This window comes from Panthera tigris, chromosome D1, assembly GCF_018350195.1.
Source record: "Panthera tigris isolate Pti1 chromosome D1, P.tigris_Pti1_mat1.1, whole genome shotgun sequence".
Classification (NCBI taxonomy): domain Eukaryota; kingdom Metazoa; phylum Chordata; class Mammalia; order Carnivora; family Felidae; genus Panthera; species Panthera tigris.
In genome coordinates this window covers 23,254,956-23,269,488 of record NC_056669.1, presented here as the reverse complement: position 1 = coordinate 23,269,488, position 14,533 = coordinate 23,254,956, and the positions used below count along the sequence as shown (strand labels likewise).

General features: G+C 54.8%; 1 protein-coding gene across 3 annotated transcripts in view; it reads left to right on the top strand.

Annotated features, from left to right (window-relative positions):
* Window positions 1-14,533, top strand: part of KIRREL3 (kirre like nephrin family adhesion molecule 3) — a 546,659-nt gene that overhangs the window by 521,511 nt on the left and 10,615 nt on the right. For all 3 annotated transcript variants that reach the window (XM_042959077.1, XM_042959076.1, XM_042959078.1), the window contains exons 8-12: window positions 4,459-4,607; window positions 5,919-6,046; window positions 7,520-7,646; window positions 11,446-11,546; window positions 13,667-13,865. In XM_042959077.1, the coding sequence (XP_042815011.1) occupies window positions 4,459-4,607; window positions 5,919-6,046; window positions 7,520-7,646; window positions 11,446-11,546; window positions 13,667-13,865 (704 nt within the window). The remainder of the gene's footprint in view (window positions 1-4,458; window positions 4,608-5,918; window positions 6,047-7,519; window positions 7,647-11,445; window positions 11,547-13,666; window positions 13,866-14,533) is intronic.

The following is a 14,533-nucleotide window of genomic DNA, read 5'->3' as shown; positions in this document are numbered from 1 at the left end:
GGGCTAGAGGCAGGAGAAGGATCCCCGAGACTGTGCGGCCCTGGAGGTCTGGAGGGCAGGTCTGGTTTGGCTGAGATCCGGCATCTGTCTTCAGATGCAAAACAAAGACCCAAAGAGATGCCCTTTCTCTGGGCTTCTACCCTGCACCTGCGATGCCTGGGCTCCTCTCTACAGGGTCAGCTTCTCTCTGCTGTCTGCTCCATCTATCTTCCCGCAATCCCTCAACACTAGGGCCCACAAATGCCCATTCCCCTGGGCAGCCCTTGACCCCCACAGGCACCCAAGCAGACACATCCCACGTTCACCCTCATAGCCATCCCAAGAATGCCTATTGGACCCAGGAGACCAGAGCATACAACTTCCATTTCTCTTCGCGGCCAGGCTCTGGGTCATCTGCCAGGTTATGAAGGGCTGGGCAGAGGGCAGGGCTGTGCCCTAGGACCCAGCGATGTCCCCCACTCCACCCCTGCCCTCTGACCAGAACAGGGTGAGCAAACACCCAAGAAACCAGGCTGCTGGGCCTGATTGTCAGGGGCACCACTCTCCAAAGGCAGAACACCAGTGATGTGGATGATAAGGTTCAAATCTCTGTATGGAGAGATCATCCATCATAAAGAAATATGACAAGATATTAACAACTAGTGAATCTAAGTGAAGGGAATATGGCACTTAATTGGTCTACTTTTGCAACTTTTCTACAATTTCAAAGTGGTTTTGTGTGTGTGTGTGTGTGTGTGTGTGTGTGTTGTAGTTTTGTTGTCATTTTTGTTTATTGAGAGAGAAAGCATGAGCAGGGGAAGGGCAGAGAGAGAGAAGGGAGAGAGAGAATCCCAAGCAGGCTTCCCAGCAGCAGGCTGCTTAGAGCCCAACCGGAGGCTTGAACTCACGAACCGCAAGATCATGAGCTGAGCCAAAACCAAGAGTCAGAGGCTTTGCTGACTGAGCCGCCCAGGTGCCCCACAATGTTTTGGGTTTTTTTTTTTAACTAAAAAGTCAACAGATAAACAAGCACAGAGCATGTAGGTTCTCTTGGCCTCCAGCTCCCTGGTCACAGGTCAGCCCCTGGTTACAGAGGGGCAGCTGTGTGGTGCAGGGAGAGACAGACCTCCCTGCAGATGCTCACTCCCCCTCACGGCCCTCTGATTAGCCAAAGGCCCTGAAAACACTTCAGTGTGGACCACGCTCCCTTCGGGACTCCAGAGACTTTTAGGGAACCCCTCTGGCCACTAGGAAAATTCAGGAGAGAAGGGAGAGGAGGAGAAAGGAGGGGGCAGCCCCGCCCTGCACCCACCCACGCTGGCTCCGCCCCCTGAGAGAGGGCTCGCCCAGCCGGCAGATGGTCCTTCTAGATGTGGTGTTGGGATCCAAGAGGCAAAGCCTTAAACAAATCTCCTCACATAAGTACATCGATTTTCCCCAACTGACTTTGACAAGACTGCAGGGATCTGTGTTTCTTTACTTCCATTCATCTTGATTGCTTCTTCCTGTTCGACGAAGAGGCTGTGATCTCAGAAAGTAGAGCTAGGCTTCCCTCCACCCCCGCACCCAGAAAGGGGACACGGGTGGGCATGGGAACAGGTGCAGCTGCCCCCCAGGACCAGGAGCCCGAGGCGGGCAGAACAGGCCCGAGTTCACCATGAAGTGTGGCTCCCCACCTGCTTCTCGGTATTGTCCTCCAGGCTCTCCCATGCCCCCCACGCTCCCCACAGGTACCGGGGAGGGGGGACCACCACCCAGCGTAAAACGCAGGGCTATTTAAGGACAGCCTGTCGGCTGTGACAGCCAGGCCTCCTGATTCTGTGATATAAATAATTAATCCTCTTACATTTACTCGGGCCAAATTAGACATTGATTGGGAAAGGCTTAATCTGACTCCTTTTCAGAGGGGCTCAGGGAGGCGGTGGAGACAACAGTGGAGGCAGAGGTGGGGTGGAAGGGGAGTGCACAGGATCCAGCTGGAAGGAGGAGGAGGAGAAAGCAAAGCCAAAGGAGAGAGAGGAAAGGGGAGGGCGGAGAGCTGCGGGTTTGCTCCTGGATCACCCCTGACCCTGTGGCCAACTGCTTGAAGGAGTGGTTTGAGCTTCTGGAAGAAATCCCTACAGAGGGTTTTATTGGTGTGGGAGAGGAATATAGAGGAAGGGAGGAAAAAGACTGAGCAGGATTAGGAGGAGACCCCTGGGGTGTCCCCAAAAGGCCTTGGTGTGGGGCTGCGAAGGGCCCAGCCTCCACAGCCAGCTCCTGCCCGCAACCCTGGGACAGGAGAGTCTAGGAAATCCTCCTGCGCCCCACTCTGCCACTGAGGTAGGGCCAGGCCTTAGGGGGCTAAGGGTAGCCGCTGCATAGGGGGGCAGGCTCCCACAGCACAGCTGGGAACAAGAAAGCTCGGTCCCCCAGCCGTCCCGCTGGGCTCCAGGCCTGTGGGAGTCCCAGCAGTTCTAACCTCCTCAGGGCTAAGCGGGTGGAGCTTTCTCCCTCTGTGACTTACACCATGAAAGGCCCCAGAGAAGAGGAGAAAGCCCCATCTTCTCCAGGAACTCCAATGACAGAAGAGAATGGCCCTGTGAAACCAGCTGGCCTGGGCCCTAGCTTCCCTACCCCCTGCCAGAGGCAGGCCTGGGAGAGCAGGAGAGGCTCACACTCCCCTCCTCCAGGTCCGGCCAGCTGCAGCCCCCCTCAGCCTCCCACCACCTGACCCCATGCTTCCTTCATTCAGCAAGGCCGAAGGAGCCAGAGGTTGGATGTAGATCCCCAACCGTGTGCCTGGGACTGAATTCATCTGCCTCAGGCAGGGGCTGTGCCTGACTGTGAAGTCTGGTCATTAAATTAAAGTTAGAAATTGAAATGATTCATGAATAACTCATAATAGTTTGTTGGGAAGCTCCTTAAGCTCTCGGGGAGCTATGGTTCGCTCTGTTGTTAAACTATAATTGTTATTATTAATCATGTTCTTAATAATTATGTGATATTAACTCACGATAATAACCACATGGTGCCAGCCTGGGCGCCTCATGCGATGCCAAGACGTGGCCGTCTCTCGGGGCTGGCCGGGCCGGACTGAGCATGAAGCCGGGGGAGAGAGGCAAGAAATGGTTCTCTGTGGTGCTGGGAAAGGCTCCAGGAACACGAGAAGGGGAAGGTGAAGAAGGCAGGGAGACTGTGGGTACCGGGAGTCACGATCATGGGGTAACAAAGAAAAACACCCCCAAAATAGGCTTGGAATAGGAGGAGCCTGGTTGGAGGTTCTGTGATTTAAAAAGTAATTGTTGTCAGGCGCCTGGGTGGCTCAGTCGGTTAAGAATCCAACTTCGGCTCAGGTCATGATCTCGCAGTCAGTGAGTTCAAGCCCCGCGTCCGGCTCTGTGCTGACAGCTCGGAGCCTGGACCCTGCTTCGGATTCTGTCACCCCATCTCTCTGCTCCTCCCCAGCTCACTCTCTGTCTCTCAAAAATGAATAAACGTTAAAAAAAATTTTTTTAAAGTAAGTGTTGTCCACAATGAGGTTAAACCAGAGGAAGCTATTGAACTCTCTCCCTGGAGATCTGTAAAGAAAGGCCCACCCTCACACACACACACACACACACACACCTGGGGGCTCCTAGCACTGCCTTAGCTGCCCAGTCACTGGTCCAATGCAGAGATCACTGCCCCAGGGCCTGGACCAAGTCAAGCCCAGGGCTTTTCAGTCTCTCCCCTCGGTGGGACCGATTGGCCGATGACAGATGACAGATGTCCGCACAGCCCTCTTCCCACCTGTCTGACCAAACTTGAAGGAGCCAAGGCCCTGGGGAGCGAAGCCAGGGTGGGAGTGTAGAGACTGGGCAGGAAAAAGAGCAAGTGCCCTCCATGGGAGGGGAGAGAGGGCACAATGAGGGGACCTACCCTAGGGACAGGGGTCGAGACAGGAGAGGTAGCGAGCTGGCTGAGTGCAAGGAAGGGCCATCGGGACCCCTGGCTGATACCCCTCCCACAACTCCTCACCTTGTCTGGAAATCAAATTTCTCTGTATGTGTGTGTGCATGCATGTGCTTGTGTGTGTGCACGCATGTGCATGGGGGGTGCAGGTGTGTGTGTGGGTGCAGGTGTGCATGCATGTATGGGCACATGACATTAGACCTCGGCCTTTCCAGCATGGATCCCAATAAGACAGCACCCTCAGAAGAGCTCAGGGCGGGATGGCCAAGCTGTTGGGGGACCGAGGGGGGGTTATCCATTTCCTAGCCAACCAGCCGGGCTGACCCACTGAGTAGTCCACCCCCCTCCCTCCAGAACAACCTGCTTGTCACGTATCCCTCTGTGGAGATTCCTGCCCCCACCACGGGACCCCTAGGGGGGCCTGCCCCATGCGTGACTCACTTTCCTGAGGGATCGGGGTTTCCAGCTCCCAGAGAGATGCCCCTGGGTGGGAGGAACACCCTGGCCATTGGAGGTCCACAGCCGCATGCGGGGCCCGTATTGCAGGTGGGCCAAGAGGGGCCAGATCATCAAGGAAGCATCCGGAGAAGTGTACCGGACAGCTGTGGACTACACGTACTTCTCAGAGCCTGTCTCCTGTGAGGTGACCAACGCCCTGGGCAGCACCAACATCAGCCGCACGGTGGACGTCTACTGTGAGTGCAGCTGCCGGGGGCTTCCCCAGGCCAGCCGGCCCTGGGGTATCTCTGCTCAGGGCCAGAGGGACCGTTGCTGGACTCAACGCACACAACATAACAACGCCTCACAAGCTCACAGCGCTCCCCGCTTTAAGAAAAGCTTCCTCGTGTGGTGTTTTGGGTTTACCTTGACCCTCGTAGTAACCCAGGGAGGAAGGATTATTATTCCCGTCACTCAGATGAGGGGATAGAGGCCCAAAGTCACTCAGTGAGCAAGTGGCAAAAGGAGAGCTCAGGCCAGGCTCCTTGGGAATCCGCTCCCTCCCTTTAGAGACCCGAGGACACTTCCGACAGCCTGGGAGGGACCCCGGTGAACCAGCCCATCACTGAAGGGCAGGCCGGATGTGTTCACGGCAATAAGCATTAGCTCATCTACTACACTTTCTGATTTTAAAGGCACTTTGACAAACTTTCTTATATCTGACCCCTCCCCTTGCCCCAGTGGCCCTAACAAAAAGTGCTATTACTCCCTTTTTACGTCAAGGGACTAATTCCGGTCTCCTGACCCTGAATTTCACACTCTTCTGCTCCTCCAAAGCAGCTAAGCGGCTCCCTGCACACCCTCCCTTCACTGCGCCTACAATTCCACCATTGCACCCACTCTGGGGACCAAGGCTTGGTCTGCAGAAGGCTCTGGTTACAGGTGTTCTGTGCTGGGGAGCCGGAGAGGAGCTTCCATTAACGCTCACCAACCCTTAGCAGGGGCATGGGAAACTGGACCAGGCCCAGCTACTTCCCAGGGGTTAGAAAAAAGCTGGGCAGGGCTGGAACAGAGGATAACCTGAGGGCCCAGGAGAGCGGAGAATACAGGGAGAGGCCTGGCTTCTTCTACCTTGTACTCCTTATCTCAGAGCCCCTTGGAGGACGCTGGGAGGGCTCTGGGACCTGGGCCCGGTGCACAGGGTAACTCAACTCCAGGGCACAGAACTGAAGCATGGAGGAGGTGGGCAAATGCCCTCAGGGCAGACACATAAAGATCCTAATGCCCAGGATTTCTGGGGCAGGAGGAAGTCCCCTCTGCCTGTGCACTGGGGCTGGGGTGGGGGGAGGGGTGGAGAGGACTTCCCAGAACCAGAACAAAGGGCAGGAGATGGGAGAGCCCTGGAGGCAAATCGTGGCAGAAATAGGGCTGTTGCTGCCAGTGGGTGGGCCCAAGGGAGGCCAGGCTGGAGGACAGGGGTCTCTTACTTCCGGTGTCCCTCTCTGGGACCCCTCTCCTCAAGCTCCCAACCCATCAAGAGCCCTGTCTCCCCCATCCTCCCTTCACAGTTGGGCCCAGGATGACCACGGAGCCCCAATCGCTGCTCGTGGATCTGGGCTCTGATGCCGTCTTCAGCTGTGCCTGGACAGGCAACCCATCCCTGACCATCGTCTGGATGAAGCGGGGCTCTGGTGTGGTAAGTCCTCAACTCAGACCCCACAGGGCCTTTGACCATGGGAACGCCTTCTGGGGCCCCTCACACTCTTAGATTGGGGACATCAGCCTCCAGGGTGATCTGAAGGGAGAAGAGCCCCAGAAAGAGGAGAGGGATGGGGCGCCTGGGTGGATCAGTCGGTTGAGCATCCGACTTCGGCTCAGGTCATGATCCCACAGCTTGTGAGTTCGGGGCCCTGCATCCGCCTTTGTGTGGACAGCTCAAAGCCTGGAGCCTGCTTCGGATTCTGTGTCTCCCTCTCTCTCTGCCCCTCCCCCACTTGCACTGTGTCTCTCTCTGCCTCTCAAATATAAAGAAAAATAATTTAAAAAAAAGAGGAGAGGGACCCCAGTACCCACATGAACCCCTTTAACCCTAAACACATTGAACCATTTTGTCCTATCACAAACTCTACTAAAAAAAAAAAAAAAAAGAAAAAGCAAGTGGGGGCGCCTGGGTGGCTTAGTCAATTGAGCATCCGACTCTTGATTTTGGCTCAGGTCGTGATCTCACGGTTCATGAGTTCAAGCCCCGCATCAGGCTCCGCACTGACAGTGTCCAGCCTGCCTGGGATGCTCTCTCTCTGTCCCCCTCTCTCTGCCCCTCCCCCCCCCATAAATAAATAAACTTAAAAAAAAAAAAAGCTGGCGGCCACCAATAATGCTGGGAGTAAAAGTCTCTAGAAAGGCTTTTCAACTTCCCCCAAATAGTTAAGTAATCCTTCAGCTTTTGAGTTAAACGCTGCTTTCTTCTTGTGTTCCTCTTTTAAAATATATGTGTTCTTTAGTGTGTGTATGTTTATCAGACGTCCCTCCCCTCAGGAGGACCAGCGAGAGCCTTGGGGAGGGAAGTAAAGGGAGAGGCAGATAGAAACCGACCTCTGTGCAGCTTAGTACGTGCCGGCACTGCACCACCCCATGAGCACAACTGCCCCCCACTGCAGAAATAAGGAAAGCTCAGCAGAGCAGATATGCAACTGCCGAAAGCCACCCAGGTGGTCACTGCCAAGGTCAAGATTCGAACTCAGAGCTAGCTAATGCCAAAGTCTTTGGGTCACCCCAAACTCTATCTCAAAAGGATACTGAAAATGCCTCAGAAAAGACAGGTGCAGGCACCCCCAAACAAGTTCAGCGGGACCAGCCCGGAACCGGCTGGTGGGGAGCCCTGCCTGTGTGAAAAAGCCTCAGGACCCCAGCCAGGAGGTGCCCCTCCCCCTTCCACACTCACCCCTTCCCCCATGTGCCCGGCCCTTAGACACCGAGGCGTCTGTGCTGTGAACCTCCTCTGGACAGCTCAGTGGCCACCCTGCCTCCTACCCCTCCCCTGGTTCTTACTGAGGTGCTGGAGACTGTTGTCACGTCCAGCAGGCCTGCCTCTCAGCTCTTCGGGTTCTCTTCGGACACAGAGAGAGCCGGGCTCCGTTTTCTGTATCTGATCCTCCCCCGATTCTCCTAGGTCCTGAGCAATGAAAAGACACTGACCCTCAAAACCGTCCGTCAAGAGGATGCTGGGAAATATGTGTGCAGAGCCGTGGTGCCCCGGGTGGGAGCTGGAGAGCGAGAGGTGACCCTGACAGTCAATGGTAAGACCCTCACTCATGCTAGGGGGGGGTGGGAGGGAGCAGAGAGGGGCCCAAGGCATCTTGGTCCCAGTCATTGCCTCAGAAGGGCTGTCGCTGGTTCTGGACCTTGCTCCCACCTCCAACCCTGGATCCATAGCAATTCTGTCCACCTCTTTGAGCCTGTGTCAAAGCCCAGCCCCGAGAGGAGGAAGGACCTGGCTAGATGGGTCACCTTCCTCCTTCTTTGTTACTCCTAAGGGGTCCCAGCCCTAACAGTGGTAACTAATGAATTTTATCCTGGCCAGGCAGAGAGGGTCAGAGGGTCACTAGACAATCAATTTAGATTCTGTGTCTACCCTTGACCTTGACCTTGGCCCTGCAGGGCATTTAAGGGAGCATCTCCCGTGACTCCTGGTTGGCGCCTTCCCACTGCATTAGAGCTGCTCAAGCAGAGAGACCTGCCACAATTTCCGCAAGACCAAGCATTCAGGGGGTCTTCCTGAAGGCACAGAGCGTGTCTTATTACACATGATAAAACCATTACAGCAGGAGAGCGTTTTCATATCTCTCCAAGAACACAGTTCGGGTTACTAGATGACTGTTAAATGACACATTTAGGGGATGGTGCGTCGAACCAGGCTCGGATGGTGGGATACAGAAGGTCACAGAGAAGCTGGGTCAGACCCGAGAAGCCTGTAGCACCAAGATGGAAATCCAACGTCCCTGTCACGATACGTGCTTGGGCCATGGTGGGGAACCAAAGCTGCCCGTTTGAGAGAGTGAGAAAAGCTAAGGCCAAGTCCCTCTGGTGTTTCCAAACTTCCTCTCTCCACCGGGCTTTTGGTTTCCCTTTTCAAGCCCCCTCGCCCCACGTAGTCTGCCTCATGCCTCAGGTCAAAGTCCTGGGGCTCTGAGCCCCAGACCCACAGGTACAGGGCCTCTGGGTCCTGTCCCCAGATGGGGGTCTTGAGGAGGGGCTGAGTCGTGTTCTAGAAATCTGCCCCGTCGGCTTCATCTTGATCCAGGAAGCTGCCCACAGGCAGCCTCATCTACTCTCCCCCTTCCCTGGCAAACTGAAACCGGCCTGGTGCCTCCACAGCCATCCCCTTCTGACTTCCTCATTAGCCAGACCCCCTCCATCGATTTCTTTTCCTGTCCTCCTCCCCAAGAGCCAGGGCAGCCCCAGAGGGAGGGTGAATCTGCTCAGACCCCGGGGGCACTCACAGGCCACCTGTCCTGGGCAGAACCCTGACTCAGGAGTCTTCCTGCCTTCCTCTGTGTCCCCAGGACACCACCAATAAATTGGCGCTGCAGGGCTAAAAATAACAGCATCTGATCGCGCGCCTCCGTATATCCATGGCAACACAGGCTGCAGCCTTTTCCTGTTGCTCTGGAGTCTGACACTCAGCTCCGGCACCAGGCCCTGGTGAAATCAGCAGCTTCCCCCGCTGCCCTGCCCATGACTGCGGCCACCGGGCTGGGGGCCTTCAGACTCCCACGTGGCCTCCAGGGTCCCCACGCCTGAAGCTGTTCAAGGAACATCCTCGTTTCAGGGGAAATGGTGGATAAAGGAGGGACTGACATCCCATTGCCACTTTACACATTCAGGCATTTCCCAATAGGGATTCAAAGTGGTTTCTTGGGGGGGGGGGGGTGAGAGGGACGTACACATTGGAGGGACATTTCTCTTGGAAGGGGCACCCCAGCCTGTGCCCTGGCACTTACCCAGGGTTTAATCTGCACCTGCCAGGGATCATGTTTACACCCCCTCCTCTGCCGCCAGTCTTGGCACCAGCTCCCCCAGGTCTCCAGGAAGAGAAACGCCCAAGGGATCAGAGTGAAGCAAGGAAGCCGTTCGTTTGTTTCTGCCAAACTAAGGTCATCTTGCCCTGATGCCCGGGGATGGATTAAGTGGCCCAGGGGGAAGAGCCTGCCAGCCGGGCACAGGAGAGGAACTGTCTAGAGAACAGGTGCAGGGATGGCGGAGCCTTTTGGAAAGGGGCCTACACTGGGCTCAAGAGACAGGACAGTATGAAAGGATCCAAAACGAGATGGGGTTCTCCTCACAGCAGATCCCGGCTGGTGGGCGACTGCGTCCCATTGCCCTTTGGGGAGCAAACTGGCACATGTCTCAACTGGTTTGGCTCCAACCTGGGATCTATGGGCAAGGGGAGATAAACCACACTCCCGCTGTGCTTTGATTGCCCAACCCCATCTACCTTTGTTCTGATTTCTTTTTTCCTCTAAAAAGCCCTTAAACACACGCATTTGCCTGATGGCTTTTAGAATGCCTGAGGACCACCCCCGGAGAATTCCTAGCTCCTGGGAGGTGAAGGGAAACAGTTTTGTGGTATCATTAGTTTCAGCTAACAGCGAAACAAAGTGCCCTCCAAGTTCCTAAAACATCCAGCCCTCCTGCCTTTTTGGCCAAAGACTTCTTGGAGCATAAATATCCAAGAGAGAAACTAGCCCCACCCACATTCAGAGGCGCCCCGGGTTGGAAGCCCTTATCTGGAGGGTCCCAGCTGTTAGCCATCCTGAACTCAGTAGCAGTCACCTGAGTGTCTCCCAGTACCCCCCCAAACCCGTTGGCTGAGAGGTACTCATAGAAATGCAAATCTGTTTTAATTAAGGTGGCTAATAAACAGCAATTATGTTTACAGCGAATTTTGTTTTGTTCCCAGCATAAATTTGCCTGTCCTCCAGATCCCTTGTTCTAGCTCTTTTTCCTCGCTTTTCCGCCACCAGAGCTCCAACCTTTGCCCCGGGGATTGGGAAGGGAACATGAAGGTCTCCATCCCTACACCCCTTGTTCAACCGCCCAATCCAGCCAGGAAGTTAGCTGAACAAATGGCTGAATTAGCCTCTCCTCCCTCCCCCTTTCCCTGCCCGGTGGGAGTCCTGTAGGAAAGACTTAGGTTAGATAAAAGGCAGAACTGGACGGGAAGCACTCTTAGATTGCAGGTTCCAGGTGGACTGTCTAGGCTGTGGGATGAGGTGGATAAGGCAGGTACTCCTGGAGACATCGACAAACATTTCCCTCTCTCTGTCTCTCTCTCCCTTCCTCCCCCCGCCACACTAGATGGGATGTCAGGATCAGCTTTGGAGCGTGGTCTCACCTGGTGTGTAAGTGGAAGCAGGCAAAGCAATGAACCACGGGCTCTCCTAAGACACCTAAGAGATGAGAGCTGTGAACGTGTCCGGCCATTGGTGATCCCCAATGTGATCTCCCCTTGGTAGAGGAACAACATCCCACCATTTATTTCTCTTCCTCCCGGGCTTGCCCAACCTTGCAAGGACTCCTGGTTTGTTAGGCAAGAGCACCCTCTCCTGGCCGTGGGGGAAAACAGCTTGAAAATGGAAACCGCTGGGTAAGGCGGAGGTGACATTAGAGCCAGCATTACTTAGTGGCCTTCCTCCCAGACACTTCCCCTACTCCCTTCTCAGTTTCCCACCTCCTTCATAAAGCTTTCCCCACCATCCGCCAGGCAGAACTATTCTCTCTCCTCTGAAGTCGGTCAGCACTTCATCCATACTGCTCCATTGTGCAAACACTCACCACCTTTTATTACAGTTATTTATGTCTTCTGGGCATTCTGACTTAGAAGCGTTCACTCGTCATCCCTTGAGAGGTTTATGACTGAACGCTTAATTTATCTTCGAGTCTCCTGCCTTGCACTTTACCTTACACATACAGGCCTTTGGTAAATGTTTGCTGAATACTTGAATTAATGGATCAACTTCTGAACAAGCCCAAGAAGGGTCCAGCCAGGGAACCTGCCTTTCCTGAATCCCTGATGTGATGCTGTCTCCCCCACAGGACCCCCCATCATCTCCAGCACCCAGACCCAGCATGCCCTCCACGGGGAGAAGGGTCAGATCAAGTGCTTTATCCGGAGCACGCCGCCCCCCGACCGAATTGTAAGTGCCCTGGGGCCGGGAGGGGAGGGTTTGGGGTTCTGCCAGCACAGCCAGCAGCCTGGCGGGTCACCTCAGCCCGCAGCTTGTAACCACTGGGCCAGTCAGTGCACAACCTCCAAGCTTCCTGTCCTCTGTGGGGGAAAGTATACCTGCCTTGTCTCTCTTGGAAAGGCATCACGAAGACAAGGTGATCCCAGGGTTCATCTGCAAGTGCATTTAACTCTGCTGTCCAGCTGTGCCCTAACAGTAATGCTTCCAAGCAAATTCTGCATGCTGGGAGCAGAGGGGCAAGCGAGGTTGGCTGAAAGAAATGCCAGGTGAGGGGCGCCTGGGTGGCTCAGTCAGTTGAGCGTCTGACTTCAGCTCAGGTCATGATCTTGAGGTCTGTGAGTTCGAGCCCCACATCGGGCTTTGTGCTGACAGCTCAGAGCCTGGAGCCTGCTTTGGATTCTGTGTCTCCCTCTCTCTCTGCCCCTCCCCTGCTCATGCTCTGTCTCTCTCTCTCTCTCTCTCTGTCAAAAATAAATAAACATTTAAAAAAAAAAAAACTTAAAAAAAAAAAAAAAACCAGGTGATTTTTTCCCTTTCCTGGGTTCAAGGCAAACTTTGGCAAAATCTTAAAGGGTGTGGTTTATAGTCCGCAGACTCCCTTTCTGCATGCCCTAGAGTCCTTCTATGTTGGCCTCCACCGCCCTAATGCCCACAGAGAGCCCTACCCCACTTATCAAGGTTTCGCCTCTAAAAGTATCATTCCATTTCCCCTCCCTTCCTCAAAACTCACGCCCGCAGTGCAGCTAAGGCAGCCTGAAGAGTTCACACTTTTGCCCTGCTGGGTGTTTGCGTTTGCAAAAGCAAGGGTCTTCACCCAAGTCCATCGGAAACTGGTGCAAGCCCAGGCACGAAAACAAAGATAAGCATTTTCCAGCATTCCTGGGAGTCAGATACTATTTTTAGTAAATCCCCATTGCCTAGGACAGACAACTATTCTATCAGGACATAGAAGACTGCCCCAGGGTCAGCTCCACAGGGCTGTTCGACCCTCCCACAGTGCGGTGGTGCCAGGGAGGGCATAGGGGACGCGCACTGAACAACAGGTGCCTGTGACTGCCAGAGGCTGGGATGCTGAGGCTTTAAAGCTAAAGATGTCGTTCTGTAAACTCCGATTATTATCAGAGTATTATTGCTGTTACATACTTTCTCGGGCATTCAATTCACTCACCATCCAAAAATTCACACAAAAATTGCAAGAATTCACCCATAGAACTGATACCTACACCTCCCCTTTCGCGTCACTCTTTAATATTTTAAAATGAGGGGCACCTGGGTGGCTCAGTCAATTAAGTGTGCGACTCTTGGTTTCGACTCTCTGTGAGACCGAGCCCCGCATCAGGCTCTGTGCTGGCAGGGTGAAGCCTGCTTGGGATTCTCTCTCCCTCCCTCTCTGCCCTTCCCCCCATTCTCCCACACGCTGTCTCTCTTTCAAAATAAATAAATACACGTGTTTAAAATTTTTAAATGATAACTGTAACACATGCCCATTGCAGAATAGTCCACTCACTCCTGATCTCACTCTTCATAGAGCTCTGACTCTTGGCCAGTGGTTCTCAACTGGGACAATCTTGCCCCCCCACCCCCACCCCGGGGACATTTACCATTGTCTGAAGACATTTCTGTTTGTCACAATTGGAAGGGGGCCCCCAGCATCGAGTGGGTGGAAGCCAGGGATACTGCCAAACTTCCCTCAGTGCGTGGGACAGCCCCCACAACCAGGAATGATCCAGTCCAAAATGTCACCCGCCCCAAGCATGAGAAAGCACTGTTGGCTCCCCGGTGCCCTCCAAGCATTTGCCTGCACTGACCACCACCTTCTCGCAAGACGAGGCTCAGTCACTCTGGGGCTGGTCTTCTGCCTCTACCTGCCAGGGCAGCACAGGGTCAGGGGTACCCGCACAGGCCAGCCGAGGGAGGGCTCCAATCGCTGCCACAGCGTTCCTTGTTTGCCTGGAAAATGTCCCAGTGCAGACCCACTTAAGGCTTCCCTTAAGACGATGGAAATACCGTCTGGGAGGCGGCATGGTGGCTCTGGTAGGCATCTTCTCCTAACTGAGCAACTCGGACAGGCCTGGTCCTGGAAGGAGAATGTGCTGGAGTCCGGGACGTCAGGGCGCTACACGGTGGAGACGGTCAGCACCGAGGAGGGGGTCATCTCCACCCTGACCATCAGCAACATCGTTCGGGCTGACTTCCAGACCATCTACAACTGCACCGCCTGGAACAGCTTCGGCTCTGACACGGAGATCATCCGGCTCAAGGAACAAGGTAGGAGCCTCCGGGGCCACCAGGGGGTGATGGGACCAGCAGGCCCCCTCCCCACCTAGGGCAGGGCCCCAGGCGAGGTCTTCCGGGGTCCTGAGGGGACAGAGCCCAGCTAAGGCTACAGGCAGATTGAGCCCAAGGACAAGTCACAGCGCTCTTCCTAACGTGCTACACGGCCTTGGTCAGGTCACCGAAGGGGCCCTCTTTGGTCCAGTTCCCCCAAGGCAAAGCCATTATCCCACACCAGGAAAGGAGATGGGGAGAAAACTGCTGAGGATGATGGTTCTTCAGGGCAACGTTTCAGGGATAGGTGACCGACCACAGAGCAAGCCAAATTGACTGCCATGATCAGCCTTCCAGCAGCTTCTAAGGGCCCTGGCTTCTGTGCACTTGGCATTTCCCTAGTGCCCTTAGGGGTGTGTGATCCACTGAGGACTGTCCCTGCGGGGATACACCGGAAGCGATGTGTTGGGGAGCCTGGCCTAGCCTGTTAAGATGACAAGCCAGTCCGGTCACCTGAAAGTCCCCCAAAGTGCACGTGCTAGGCTAAGGGGCAACACTGGAGCTGCCCCAGTCCCCGGAACTTGGGGGGTCAGGTTCAGATCACCTGTACTTCCTCCAGGAACATAGGAGACACACACACCACTGTGCTCTGAAGGGCCCCCCCCGCC